This window comes from Sander lucioperca, chromosome 22 (assembly GCF_008315115.2).
Source record: "Sander lucioperca isolate FBNREF2018 chromosome 22, SLUC_FBN_1.2, whole genome shotgun sequence".
NCBI classification, from domain to species: Eukaryota; Metazoa; Chordata; class Actinopteri; order Perciformes; family Percidae; genus Sander; species Sander lucioperca.
Genome location: NC_050194.1, coordinates 2,383,036 through 2,398,035, shown reverse-complemented (window position 1 = coordinate 2,398,035; position 15,000 = coordinate 2,383,036). Strand labels below are relative to the sequence as shown.

At 42.4% G+C, this 15,000-nt stretch overlaps 2 protein-coding genes across 2 annotated transcripts; one reads left to right on the top strand and one right to left on the bottom strand.

The window, feature by feature from the left end:
- The first annotated feature begins 716 nt into the window (after window positions 1-716).
- LOC116059259 (interferon-inducible GTPase 5-like) lies at window positions 717-5,377 on the top strand. Its single transcript, XM_031312232.2, has 3 exons — window positions 717-857; window positions 2,792-3,358; window positions 4,679-5,377. Exons 2-3 carry the CDS (start codon window positions 2,800-2,802, stop codon window positions 5,311-5,313), a joined length of 1,194 nt encoding a protein of 397 aa, XP_031168092.1. The 5' UTR covers window positions 717-857; window positions 2,792-2,799; the 3' UTR covers window positions 5,314-5,377.
- Window positions 5,378-10,538: 5,161 nt separating this feature from the next.
- LOC116059273 (interferon-inducible GTPase 5-like) lies at window positions 10,539-12,626 on the bottom strand. The gene is made up of 2 exons (XM_035997847.1): window positions 12,065-12,626; window positions 10,539-11,704 (listed from the first exon to the last, which is right to left on the bottom strand). Exons 1-2 carry the CDS (start codon window positions 12,621-12,623, stop codon window positions 11,070-11,072), a joined length of 1,194 nt encoding a protein of 397 aa, XP_035853740.1. The 5' UTR covers window positions 12,624-12,626; the 3' UTR covers window positions 10,539-11,069.
- Window positions 12,627-15,000: the final 2,374 nt, after the last annotated feature.

The window sequence follows — 15,000 nt, the reverse complement described above, 5'->3', positions numbered from 1 at the left end:
CATGTTGTTATAGAGGAGGAGAACCAGGAGAAGTTAACCCTCTCCTTGATCTCATGTTGTTATAGAGGAGGAGAACCAGGAGAAGTTAACCCTCTCCTTGATTTCATGTTGTTATAGAGGAGGAGAACCAGGAGAAGTTAACCCTCTCCTTGATTTCATGTTGTTATAGAGAAGGAGAACCAGGAGAAGTTAACCCTCTCCTTGATTTCATGTTGTTATAGAGAAGGAGAACCAGGAGAAGTTAACCCTCTCCTTGATCTCATGTTGTTATAGAGGAGGAGAACCAGGAGAAGTTAACCCTCTCCTTGATCTCATGTTGTTATAGAGGAGGAGAACCAGGAGAAGTTAACCCTCTCCTTGATTTCATGTTGTTATAGAGAAGGAGAACCAGGAAATGAGTCGGGGGGGGGAATGCAACGCTACCCAGCCACGACCGAGCGACGTGTAGTTACATTACATTACGTGATTTTTATTTTTATTTTTCTGTTTTTTTTTCCCCCTCCCATCCTGTAGCCTACTCGCGCCCCCCCAGGAGAGTGTCCGCGCCCCCCCAGGGGGGCTGGCCCCACCGGTTGAGAACCACTGTTGTATACAATATATGGACATAGAAAGGAAAAGGGTGCAGCTCTCTGATAAACAGACTGTTTCTTGTAAACCATGTGATTTCACTGTTAACGCCTACAGGGAGACAGGGCAGACACTGATTGGTCTCTGTCACCCACAGCAGGACGTTCTCATTGGCCACATCTTTGAATGTCTAAGTTGCTGAACTCTTTAAAACACTATAAAACAACAACAGTAGAGACAGAAGTTAAACCTTCCTGCAGAGTCGTAACGTTCCTCAAGTATCACAGACGGTAAGACATATTCTATCTCTTTCTATCTCTTTAATATTGTCAATATTGTTAATTTCCTGTCGTATCACTGCAGATTTGTCTTGTGTAACACACTTTGCACTGTTGTTTGTATTAGTAGTCTTATGTAATGAGGTTACAGCTGTTTTAGGGAACCAAGACACAATGAATGAATTAGTATGAATGGGTTAAACTGGTACTGATTTATGGATAAGCTCCTGGACAAATGACGCTGTTATCAGCTGTTACGTAACGCTGTCTGCAGGGTTTAAGCATCTGGGAATGTTTTCTAAACTAAATGTATGACGTGTTCACACCAAGGCAGAGCAAATATCTGCATCGCTTTAATCACATGAGATCATCGCGAGATCACTGGGATCATTTGTGTTTAAACTTCGGTAAAGTTGGAAAGACAACAATAACTTCTGAGCAAACCATTAAATCACAAACGACCCATCGTTCCTACCGTAGTCAGGTTAACAACGAGCTACAAACTAGAAAAACCAAAAGAGATATAACAAACATATTTATTAATTTAATGATTAAATAAGGTAGTGTCTCCAAACTTACCTCAATTATAACTTGTCTCCTGCTAGTTGTACTACAGCACTTACTTGTCAAAAATAGGCATAATTAAAATTTTGGGGAATATTTTTTGCCAAAAACATTTTATATTTTAATAATTAAATAGTCGTGTCTCTAAACTTACCTCACACATAATTAGTCTTCTGCTAGTTGTACTACAGCACTTACCTTTTACAAATAGGCATATGCATAATTTTGGGGAATATGTTTTGCTAAAACAATGTAATATATGTCATAATTACAGAGAGTCATGTCTCCAAAACTACTCCGAACATAGAACCCCCCCTGCTAGTTGTACTACAGCAGAAGATTAATTATGTGTGAGGTAAATTTAGAGACACGCCAATTTAATTATTAAAATATTAAATGTTTTTGGCAAAAGATATTCCACAAAATTATGATTATGCTTATTTTTGAAAACTACGTGTTTTAGTATAACTAGTAGGGGGGCTTCTGTGTGTGGAGTAGTGACATGACTCTGTAATTATGACACATATTGAAATTTTCTGGCAAATATTTACCAAAATTATGAATATGCTTATTATTATATTTTTAAGGTGGTGTTTCCAAACTTACCTCAATTATAATTAGTCTTCTGCTGGTTGTACTACAGCACTTACTTTTCAAAATTATGCATATGATTATTTTTGAAAACTACGTGTTGTAGTATAACCAGCAGGGGGGCTTCTATGTGTAGTGATATGACTCTCTGTAATTATGACATATATTACATTTCACCATCAAAACATGCAAATATTAATTCAGTTTTGCTGCCAAGAAAAGCTCACTGACTGCAGGCAACAATTGAGCTTACAGAATAATATATAATATATATAATAACAGAATAGACTACACACATTCTTGGAAAAAAACATTATTTAACCCTTGTGTTGTCGTACCGTCGACCTGCAAGTTTGTGTTGTTCTGGGTCGAAATTTCAACATTTTGTTGTTCTTTTTGTACACTTTTCTTGATGTTTTTGTCGATTTTATTCCAATGTGTTTGTCAATTTTTTGGCATTTTTTAAATTGTGTTTTTGTCAAGATTTTTTAGAAGATTTTTGTCGCTTTTTTACACAAGTTTGTCACCTATGGCGATGTTTTTGATGGGTATTTTTGTCACTTTTTCCAACATTTGTCACTTTTTTCAATGTTCTTTTGTTATAGTTCTGATAAAGAGAGTTTTTGAAAATGGGTCAAATTTGACCCAAAGACAACACAAGGGTGAAATGTAATCTCCTAACTTTGATTTATTGTATTTTAATAAATGATTAGATTAGGGTAAACTTGTATATGCTGCAACTTCCTGAATCAAAATAGCTCAATGACTTTGTGTTTTTACTTGTTCTTCAGGAAGTGCTATGGATCCACATGATGATGAAGAAATGGCAAAAATTCAAAAAGAACTGGAAACCAACGGATCCGCTGCAGCTGCTGCAAAGATCCAGACTTATTTGGATGAACAGGATAATATTCAGCTAAATATTGGGATCACAGGAGAGTCTGGTTCTGGTAAATCCTCCTTTGTTAATGCCTTTAGAGGCATACACAACAGAGATAAGGAAAGAGCCGCTCCTACTGGTGTTACAGAAACCACCACAGATCCTACACCATACCCTCATCGAAATCATCCCAATGTTACACTTTGGGATCTTCCTGGTATCGGCACCACCAAGTTTCCAGCTGACGAGTACCTGAAGAAGGTTGAATTCGAAAGGTATGACTTCTTCATCATCATCTCAGCTGATCGCTTCAGAGAAAATGATGTGAAGCTCGCTGAGGAGATTCAGAAGATGAAGAAGAAGTTCTACTTTGTTCGCTCAAAGATTGACCACAACATACGTGATGAAGAAGAAACTCAGGGGTCAGAGTTCAACGAAGAAGAGACCCTTAAAGAAATGAGGGAGAACTGTATTCAAGGTAAGTCTGAGGTTAGGTGGACTTAGCTCTGGGGAGCTTATTCCCCGGAGTCCTTATGTTTTTTTTCGCCCAACAGTTTTCCTTGGATTAGGGTGGCATCTAAATCATGGTTGCAGCTGTCGCCGTGGTCATGCTCTGCGCCCTGCTACACCCTGCTACTCTCTGCAGTGCCCAGCTAAGCCCTGCTATGCCCTGCTGTGCTCTGCAGTGGCCTGCTATGTCCTGCTATACCCTGCTACATCCTGCTACGTCCTGCTACGTCCTGCTACATCCTGCTACGCTCTGCAGTGCCCTGCTATGTCCTGCTAAATCCTGCTATACCCTGCAACACCCTGCTATGCCCTGCTGTGCCCTGCTGTGCCCTGCTATGTCCTGCTAAATCCTGCTAAATCCTGCTATACCCTGCTACATCCTGCTACGTCCTGCTACGTCCTGCAGTGCCCTGCAACACCCTGCTATGCCCTGCTGTGCCCTGCAGTGCCCTGCTATGTCCTGCTAAATCCTGCTATACCCTGCAACACCCTGCTATGCCCTGCTGTGCCCTGCTGTGCCCTGCTATGTCCTGCTAAATCCTGCTAAATCCTGCTATACCCTGCTACATCCTGCTACGTCCTGCAGTGCCCTGCTACGTCCTGCTAAATCCTGTAATGCCCTGCTGTGCCCTGCTACACCATGAACTACTACAACTACTATTTGTAGTCACTGTTCCATTATCTGTATTGTGACTATTATTGCCACTGTTCATCACACCCCCAACCGGCATCGTCAGACACCTCCTACCAAGAGCCTGGGTCTGCCGAGGTTTCTCCCTAAAAGGAAGTTCTTCCTCACCACTGTCACACTAAATACTTGCTCTTGGGGGAATTACTAGAATTGGTGGGTCTTTGTAAATTATAGAGTGTGGTCTAGACCTACTCTATCTGTATAGTGTCTCGAGATAACTCTTGTTATGATTTGATACTATAAATTGAATTGAATTGAATGTTTACAAATGCCTAAAACTTAAAGTCATACAGTATGCAACAAGGGTCACAAGCAGACACTTTGATTTTAAGAGAGGACAAGATAATAACTTTCCACATTGGCTCTGTTAACAGGTCATAAAATAAATCATATGAACACTGGCAGAGCCCCCTAATGAGGGTCTGTTGGCTGGACTGCTCATCTCAGATCTGAACAAGTATTTCTACTGTAAACAACCTACCTGTCTTTGTGTCGGGCCTGCAGAGGGTTTCTGGGAAGTGTAGGCTTAAGAGGTTATTTACAGTTTGTTTTAATTTCATCATGTGAAGTTAACTTCCTGTTCTCTTTGTGACGAAGGTCTTAAAGGACGTGTTGAGTCTCCACAAGTCTTCCTGGTGTCCAGCCGTAAACTCCACCTGTATGATTTCCCTCTGTTAGAGAAAACCTTAGAGGAAGAACTTCCTGCACACAAGAGGAATGTTCTGCTGTTGGCCTTGCCCAATGTCAGTCTTGAAATAATCATAAAGAAGAAAGAAGCTTTACAGGCAAAAATAAAGTACCTTGCCAGTTTGTCTGCACTGGGAGAAGCTGCACCAGTTCCTGGGCTCTCTTTTGGTACTGATATGACCATCATGGTTACTACCATTAGACAGTACCAAGCTACCTTTGGTCTTGATAGCGAGTCACTGCAGCGTCTTGCTCAGATTGTAGGTCTGCCTCTGGATGAGCTTAGAGCAGTGATGACATCACCACTGGCTGGAAAAGAAATAAACAAAGATCTTATCATTAAGGTACTGAGCTCTTCTGTGGTTGACCTTTCATTAACAGCAGCAGAGGAAGGGTTTAGATTTATTCCATTATTTGGAATCCCAGCAGCAATGGCCCTCTCTTTTGTCTCCACATACAAAACTCTCAACATGTTCCTCAACATGCTTGCTGACGATTCACAGAAGGTATTTAAAAAGGCCCTGGGTTTGGACACCACAGTGTGATGTCATAGATAGATTGATCTTTATTGTCATTGTGCTCAAAGTATAATGACAATATGTTTACCAGCTCTTCAGTAGTAATAGTGTAAAGGTTATTGGTGGTGAGGTAGCAGCATGAGGGGTTGTTAGTGCAAAAAAGTTGTGCAATGTTTCAGTCTTTGGCATTATGGGGAAGACAGTTGCATTATGGGATCATTAGGTGATCATTTCAAACTTAGTCTGCAAAGCTAAGCTAACACTTTGATCAAATGATGATGCTGACAGTCTAAATACTGAATGTTAATCTGAATGAAATGAAGGCTTTTGAAAAATCAATTAAAATGTTCATTGATATTAGCTACAATTTGTGATTTTGTCATAACATGAAATGATTTGAAACTAATGTACTTGTACTTGATTCTTGCTGTTAGGAGTTTGTAACTTCATGGTTGGATGGACTTAATGGATAAAAGCATCAGCTAAATGTCATGTGATGAATATAATGAAGGCTTTTGAATAATCAAATAAAATGTTCATAGAAATGAGCTGAAATGTGTGATTTAGTTATTACTTGAAGTGAAATGAATTCTCCATGTTACAGAGCAGAAGGTTGTACAAACACAGAATATCCTGTTACTGCACCGCCATCTAGTGGACACATGTTGTCATTACATCACACCATCTTTAAAATGGTCAACAAGTCAATACTCCAGTCATTTCATAACTGTTTCATCCAATCCACCCTCACCTTCAGCTTATTCTACCTATTAGCTCTTATTCTTTTTTTCATAAAGTAAAACACACATTAATTAACATTTCTGTAAATGTGCCAGTGTTAGCCAGCCGGCTAATTATCAACTGCAGACCTTTGGCCAGATGATTTTAGACCAGAGCAACAGGACAAACAAGCTTTCTCAGTGAGCCATGCAGAGCTACAGGAAGCAGCAGGACATTAGCACAGTTACACATCAACAGTATCTCCATTCAGTATAAGAAGCCATGCAAGCATCAACACACAGCCAGCAACACAGACCAGAGCCATCTTCTTTCACCGTTCAACCATGCAGAGCAGTAACAAGCAGTAATAAAAGGATGAAATAGGCTACATCATGAGGGAGGTGGTAATACATCACAGGTTAATAAGATGGTAAAATAGTTAAAATATAAGTTAATCTTTCATACATACCCAAGGAATGCAGAGCAGGCTATATTTGACATCAGGTAAGACATCAATCATCAAACATGTTAGCAGCAGGTCAGCAGAGATAACAACAATAATATAAAATACCAGGAGATTAAAAATGTTCACAAGACTGACTTTCCCAGAGCCAGGCCGTGAGACTTTATGTGAAGTTATGGTAGCTGGAGCAGTTTCTTGTTCCACCTATCAGAGGCTCTAACAGAGAAGCCTGATAGACTAAAGGAGCTGGACCTGTAAGGGGTTACAGCCCCCCTCAGAACAGACCGAGTGGTTATATTGTTAGAATTATTTTGCTTAACTCTCCTGGTGTCCTCGGGTCAAATTTGACCTGTTTTCAAAAAGTTTCTACATCATAAATTTGGGTTTCTTTCAACCAAATTGTCAAAAGAAATAACGTGGAAGGTTCCCTGCAACGCTCTGCACAAGTAAAACAAATGATCAGTTCACTACTTTAAATGAATTTGGAAAAAAAATCATAAAAGATCGTTGAAAAACACTTAGAAAAACGTGGGGAAAATGCAGAAAGTGACATATATAACGTGGAAATAAAGTGAAAAAATCCATTAAAAAAAAAAGTTTTAATTTTACATTTTGACCCAGAAAAACAAAAAGTTCCACGGTTGAAGGGAAGACAACACAAGGGTTAATAAAGGTACTGAGTGGTGGAGGAGCTTTGTCCTCCAGGATCTTCAACATTAGGCAGCTGTCATTGTATTTGATTAGATTTTCCCAACTAATGATGGCATATTTGATAAGAATTTTACAATAATGATAAGTATTGTGTTTTCTGTCTAACACTTTGAGGGCCTGTTTATACAGACAGAGAACAGGCTTAAGGGTTGTATCTTTTGCTTACGTCCAGCTTGTCATACAATATACTAGATGGGGGGGAGATTATTGAATCCAAATATAATGTTGCTGCTGAACTTGTTAGGCAGCTTCTTATATAACCTAAAATTAGCTAGATTGTATGTAGTTATGTGCAGTACTTTTTTCACTTGTTTTTTGAAAGACGAGGTGGATTCAAGATGTAATGTAATTTTAATTGTTGCGTGTTTTGTGCGTTTTTGTGTGATTTCTGTTTGTTTTTTGTGTTTTTTGCACATTTTTGTGTGTTAATTGTGCTTTTTGTAACTTGTTGTGTGTTTGAGCTGTGTTAAAGTCAGATCTCTGCCTGAGAGTCTTTTACTTTGTTTAATGTTGTAATATTTTAATTTATTTATATATATTATATTATATTATATTATATTATACAGACAAGGTGGAGTCAACGATGACACCGAGATATTTGACATGAGAGACAACTTAAATATCTGTTCTTCATTCATTCATTCATCATCTTCTTCTTCAAAGATCCTCTGGTGCTTTTAAAGCTCAACAACATCAGACATCAGACATCTCCTGTTGATCAGTTTAACAATCTTCACACATGCAGACTTCGTTGACTGTAATTAATGTAAATATTGGTATTACCAAAACTCTTGCAGCATAAAAGTTCATAAAACTATCTCAGTTTTAATAGGAAAGAATATTGTTGTATTGTCACTTTACTAGTTTTACGTTCCCCAAATTCCTGTTTAAGATTTATTTATTAGGATAATTAAAAGAAATCAGCATCTCTGTAAACGTGGCTAATGTTCATCTCTTCTCCTAGTTAAACTCATGCAAACATGGGGAGAACATGTAAACTCCACACAGAAACTCAGGATCCATCTCTGCAGGGCCTACCTGCTGTGAGGCAGCAGTGCTGACCACCGAGTCACTGGGTTACCCCAAGTTCCACAGCCTCTACTTCCCTAAATTCCTGGTATCTCAAGTTCCTATTTCCTCAAGTTCCTATTTCCTCAAGTTCCTATTTCCTCAAGTTCCTATTTCCTCAAGTTCCTATTTCCTCAAGTTCCTATTTCCTCAAGTTCCTATTTCCTCAAGTTCCTATTTCCTCAAGTTCCTATTTCCTCAAGTTCCTATTTCCTCAAGTTCCTATTTCCTCAAGTTCCTATCTCCTCATGGTGGACACAAAACCGACAACACACCGGTAAATCACTTCACTTCCGGCTGCAGATTCACTCTTTTCTGTCTTTTTCTTTTCTTCTGTCTCTCTCTCTCTCTCTGTCTGCCTGTCTCTCTGTCTGTCTGTCTGTCTGTCTGTCTGTCTGTCTGTCTGTCTGTCTGTCTCTTTCTCTGTTTGTCTGTCAGTCTCTCTGGCTGCCTGTCTCTCTCTCTCTCTCTCTGTCTGTCTGTCTGTCTGTCTGTCTCTTTCTCTGTTTGTCTGTCTGTCTGCCTCTCTGTCTGTCTCTCTCTCTCTGTGTCTCTCTCTCTCTCTGTCTGTCTGTCTGTCTGTCTGTCTGTCTCTCTGTCTCTCTCTCTGTCAGGTTTTAACAGTCTCCTCTGAGTTACCAGGTGAAGGAGGTCAAAGGTCGAGTGAGTTTCAGGTTGTTCCTGAAACTCACCTGAGACACACACACACACACACACACACACACACACACACACACACACACACACACACACACACACACACAGACACACACACACACACACACACACACACACACACACACACACACACACACACACACACACACACACACACACACACACACACACACACACACACACACACACACACACACACACACACACACACACACAGAGACACACACACACACACACACACACAGACACACACACACACACAGACACACACACACACACACACACACACACACACACACACACACACAGACACACACACACACACACACACACAGACACACACACACACACACACACACACACACAGACACACACACACACACACAGACACACACACACACACACACACACACAGACACACACACACACACACACACACACACACACACACACACACACAGACACACACACACACACACACACACACACAGACACACACACACACACACACACAGACACACACACACACACACACACACACACACACACACACACACACACACACACACACACACACACACACACACACACACAGACACACACACACACACACACACACACACACACACAGACACACACACACACACACACACACACACACAGACACACACACACACACACACACACCTACAAACACACACACACACACACACACACACACACACAGACACACACACACACACACACACACACACACACACACACACACAGACACACACACACACACACACACACACACACACACACACACACAAATCCCGCCCTGCAGTCGATTTCATTGGTTTAGGTTCCAGTGATGGCGGGTAGGTTTAGAGATCAGTGATTGGTGTCTGTACAGTGATTGACATATTGACATGACCAATGAAAACTTTAGAATCAGCTGCAGGGCGGGATTTGCGCTGAACGTGGAGACTTCCGCCGCTTAATATGTTCGTGTGGAAACACGAAAATTGACCAATGTTCCGCACACAAAAGATTGCATTCGGTGCACATGCGCCCTGTACCGAAACGGTCCAGTACGAATACACGTACCATTACACCCCTAATTTTAACTATTTTACCATCTTATTAACCTGTGCTGTATTACCACCTCCCTCATGATGTAGCCTATTCCATCTCTTTATTACTGCTTGTTACTGCTCTGCATGGTTGAACGGTGAAAGAAGATGGCTCAGGTCTGTGTAGCTGGCTGTGTGTTGATGCTTGCATGGCTTCTTATACTGAATGGAGATACTGTTGATGTGTAACTGTGCTAATGTCCTGCTGCTTCCTGTAGCTCTGGTCATTTACAGAAATGTTAATTAATGTTTGCTGTCCTTTATAAAATACAGAATAAGAATAATTTGAAGGTGAGGGTGGATTGGATGAAACAGTTATGAAATGACTGGAGTATTGACTTGTTGACCATTTTAAAGATGGTGTGATGTAATGACAACATGTGTCCACTAGATGGCGGTGCAGTAACAGGATATTCTGTGTTTGTACAACCTTCTGCTCTGTAACATGGAGAATTCATTTCATTTCAAGTCATAACTAAATCACACATTTCAGCTCATTTTAATGAACATTTTATTTGATTATTCAAAAGCCTTCATTACATTCATCACATGACATTTAGCTGATGCTTTCATCCATTAAGTTCATTCAACCATGAAGTTACAAACTCCTAACAGCAAGAATCAAGTACAAGTACATTAGTTTCAAATCATTTCATGTTAAGACAAAATCACAAATTGTAGCTAATATCAATGAACATTTTATTTGATTTTTCAAAAGCCTTCATTTCATTCAGATTAACATTCAGTATTTAGACTGTTAGCATCATCATTTGATCAAAGTGTTAGCTTAGCTTTGCAGAGTAAGTTTGAAATGATCACCTAATGATCCCATAATGCAACTGTCTTCCCCATAATGCCAAAGACTGAAACATTGCCTAATGTTTTTGCACTAACAACCCCTCATGCTGCTACCTCACCACCAAAAACCTTTTGGTTTACTATTACTAAATCTACTGAAGAGCTGGTAAACATATTGTCATTATACTTTGAGCACAATGACAATAAAGATCAATCTATCTATGATATCACACTGTGGTGATCAAACCCAGGGCCTTTTCTAATACCTTCTGTGCATCGTCAGCAAGCATGTTGAGGAACATGTTGAGAGATTTGTATGTGGAGACAGAAGAGAGGGTCATTGCTGCTGGGATTCCAAATAATGGAATAAATCTAAACCCTTCCTCTGCTGCTGTTAATGAAAGGTCAACCACAGAAGAGCTCAGTACCTTAATGATAAGATCTTTGTTTATTTCTTTTCCAGCCAGTGGTGATGTCATCACTGCTCTAAGCTCATCCAGAGGCAGACCTGCAGTCTGAGCAAGACGCTGCAGTGACGCGCTATCAAGACCAAAGGTAACTTGGTACTGTCTAATGGTAGTAACCATCATGACCATATCAGTACCAAAAGAGAGCCCAGGAACTGGTACAGCTGCTCCGAGTGCAGACATAGCAGCACGGTACTTTATTCCTGCCTGTAAAGCTTCTTTCTTCTTTATGATTATTTCAAGACTGACATTGGGCAAGGCCAACAGCAGAACATGCTTCTTGTGTGCAGGAAGTTCTTCCTCTAAGGTTTTCTCTAACAGAGGGAAATCATACAGGTGGAGTTTACGGCTGGACACCAGGAAGACTTGTGGAGACTCAACACGTCCTTCAAGACCTTCGTCACAAAGAGAACAGGAAGTTAACTTCACATGATGAAATTAAAACAAACTGAGAAATAACCTCTTAAGCCTACACTTCCCAGAAACCCTCTGCAGGCCCGACACAAAGACAGGTAAGTTGTTTACAGTAGAAATATTTGTTCAGATCTGAGATGAGCAGTCAAGCCAACAGACCCTCATTAGGGGGCTCTGCCAGTGTTCATATGATTTATTTTATGACCTGTTAACAGAGCCAATGTGGAAAGTTATTATCTTGTCCTCTCTTAAAATCAAAGTGTCTGCTTGTGACCCTCGTTGCATACTGTATGACTTTAAGTTTTAGGCATTTGTGAATATCCACCTAACCTCAGACTTACCTTGAATGCAGTCCTCCCTTATTTCTTTAAGGGTCTCTTCTTCGTTGAACTCTGACCCCTGAGTTTCTTCCTCATCACGTATGTTGTGGTCAATCTTTGAGCGAACAAAGTAGAACTTCTTCATCTTCTGAATCTCCTCAGCGAGCTTCACATCATTTTCTCTGAAGCGATCAGCTGAGATGATGATGAAGAAGTCAAACCTTTCGAATTCAACCTTCTTCAGGTACTCGTCAGCTGGAAACTTGGTGGTGCCGACACCAGGAAGATCCCAAAGTGTAACATTGGGATGATTTGGATGGGGGTATGGTGTAGGATCTGTGGTGGTTTCTGTAACACCAGTAGGGGCAGCTCTTTTCTCATCCTTGTTGTGTATGCCTCTAAAGGCATTAACAAAGGAGGATTTACCAGAACCAGACTCTCCTGTGATCCCAATATTTAGCTGAATATTATCCTGTTCATCCAAATAAGTCTGGATCATTTCAGCAGCTGCAGCGCATCCATTGGTTTCCAGTTCTTTTTTAATTTTTGCCATTTGTTCATCATCATGTGGACTATCCATAGCACTTCCTCCAGCCCAATAATCGGCCGTCGGACCGTCTGGCGAGGTCAGTGACTCGAGTCTGGTCGGTGTGTCCCGTGCCGTCGGCCGTCCGAGGAGCCATCGGCCTTCATTTGGGCCAACCTGACTTGTTCAGTCGGGGACAGGGCAGTCAGAGACAGGACAGACAGAGACAGGACAGTCAGAGACAGGACAGACAGAGACAGGGCAGTCAGAGACAGGACAGTCAGAGACAGGGCAGTCAGAGACAGGGCAGTCGGAGACAGGACAGACAGAGACAGGGCAGTCGGAGACAGGGCAGACAGAGACAGGACAGTCAGAGACAGGACAGACAGAGACAGGGCAGTCAGAGACAGGACAGTCAGAGACAGGACAGACAGAGATAGGGCAGTCAGAGACAGGACAGACAGAGACAGGACAGTCAGAGACAGGACAGACAGAGACAGGGCAGTCAGAGACAGGGCAGTCGGAGACAGGACAGACAGAGACAGGGCAGTCGGAGACAGGGCAGACAGAGACAGGGCAGTCAGAGACAGGGCAGTCGGAGACAGGACAGTTGGAGACAGGACAGTCAGAGACAGGACAGACAGAGACAGGACAGTCAGAGACAGGACAGACAGAGACAGGGCAGTCAGAGACAGGGCAGTCGGAGACAGGACAGACAGAGACAGGACAGACAGAGACAGGGCAGTCAGAGACAGGGCAGTCGGAGACAGGACAGTCGGAGACAGGACAGTCAGAGACAGGGCAGTCAGAGACAGGACAGTCAGAGACAGGACAGTCAGAGACAGGGCAGTCAGAGACAGGACAGTCAGAGACAGGGCAGTCAGAGACAGGGCAGTCGGAGACAGGACAGACAGAGACAGGGCAGTCGGAGACAGGACAGTCAGAGACAGGGCAGTCGGAGACAGGGCAGACAGAGACAGGACAGTCAGAGACAGGACAGACAGAGACAGGGCAGTCAGAGACAGGACAGTCAGAGACAGGACAGACAGAGACAGGGCAGTCAGAGACAGGACAGACAGAGACAGGACAGTCAGAGACAGGACAGACAGAGACAGGGCAGTCAGAGACAGGACAGTCAGAGACAGGACAGACAGAGACAGGACAGACAGAGACAGGACAGTCGGAGACAGGACAGACAGAGACAGGGCAGTCGGAGACAGGGCAGACAGAGACAGGGCAGTCAGAGACAGGGCAGTCGGAGACAGGACAGTCGGAGACAGGACAGTCAGAGACAGGACAGACAGAGACAGGACAGTCAGAGACAGGACAGACAGAGACAGGGCAGTCAGAGACAGGGCAGTCGGAGACAGGACAGACAGAGACAGGACAGACAGAGACAGGGCAGTCAGAGACAGGGCAGTCGGAGACAGGACAGTCGGAGACAGGACAGTCAGAGACAGGGCAGTCAGAGACAGGACAGTCAGAGACAGGACAGTCAGAGACAGGGCAGTCAGAGACAGGACAGTCAGAGACAGGACAGTCAGAGACAGGGCAGTCAGAGACAGGACAGTCAGAGACAGGACAGTCGGAGACAGGACAGTCAGAGACAGGACAGTCGGAACTCATCCGGAAATCTGAGTAAAATCTTTTAAACTGACCTTAGTTGATCTGAAATGAAGACAGATTCAGCAACTGCACGGCCTATTTCTCTCTTCAAATGTTTTCAGAAACACGTTTCGGTGAACTATTTTAGTCCAATATGAGATCGTATTCTGAACAAGCCGCCATGACAGTCTGGCTGGGAATTTCCAGAGAAAAAAGAACCACGTGACGCATTCGTCCAATCAGCTGCCGGTTCTCATTTTCTGGGAAACAATCAGACTGTTAATGGAAACAATACAGAGCAGCGCCGCCTGCTGCTATGGAGACGTATTATTTTTCGCGCACGTGCAGAGTGTACGCTCAAGTCGGCGTCTCCTCAGTGTGTTCTGAGGCACTTTTGGACCTCGGGGACCCGACTGATCAGTCTGACTGACTTTACTGCCGACGGTCGGCCGTCTGGTTGGTGGGTCAGGGCCCTTAATGGCTCTTACTGGTTTGTGTCCAGGGAACACTACAAAAATGTTTAAAACACGTTTCAGTGCGAGTCACATTCTTCTGATGGCGCTTTGCTACAGTGGCTTTACTAATATGCTCCGCATTACCGATGTTGTAAAGAAAACTGCCGTTAACAGTATAATTTGTCCAGGAAACATGGCTGCCAGGTCGACCAGAGAGATCCATAAATGTAAGTATTTTCGGCTTAAAGAATTGATTTAAAAATTACGACGGTCTTGTTTTGTGCTCTACACAGTCCTGTACATATATATTTGTAATTGAAACGTTTTTAAAAATGTATAGCTTGCTATGCTAACGCTAACGCTAAAGTTAA

What these genes read in the sequence shown, in the direction of transcription:
- LOC116059259 (XM_031312232.2), top strand. Translation starts at nt 2,800, where the DNA reads ATGGATCCACATGATGATGAAGAAATGGCAAAAATTCAAAAAGAACTG. An exon ending in GAGGGAGAACTGTATTCAAG is followed by an intron (nt 3,359 to 4,678) that starts GTAAGTCTGAGG and finishes TTTGTGACGAAG; the next exon opens with GTCTTAAAGGACGTGTTGAG.
- LOC116059273 (XM_035997847.1), bottom strand. Translation starts at nt 12,623, where the DNA reads ATGGATAGTCCACATGATGATGAACAAATGGCAAAAATTAAAAAAGAA. An exon ending in AAGGGAGGACTGCATTCAAG is followed by an intron (nt 11,705 to 12,064) that starts GTAAGTCTGAGG and finishes TTTGTGACGAAG; the next exon opens with GTCTTGAAGGACGTGTTGAG.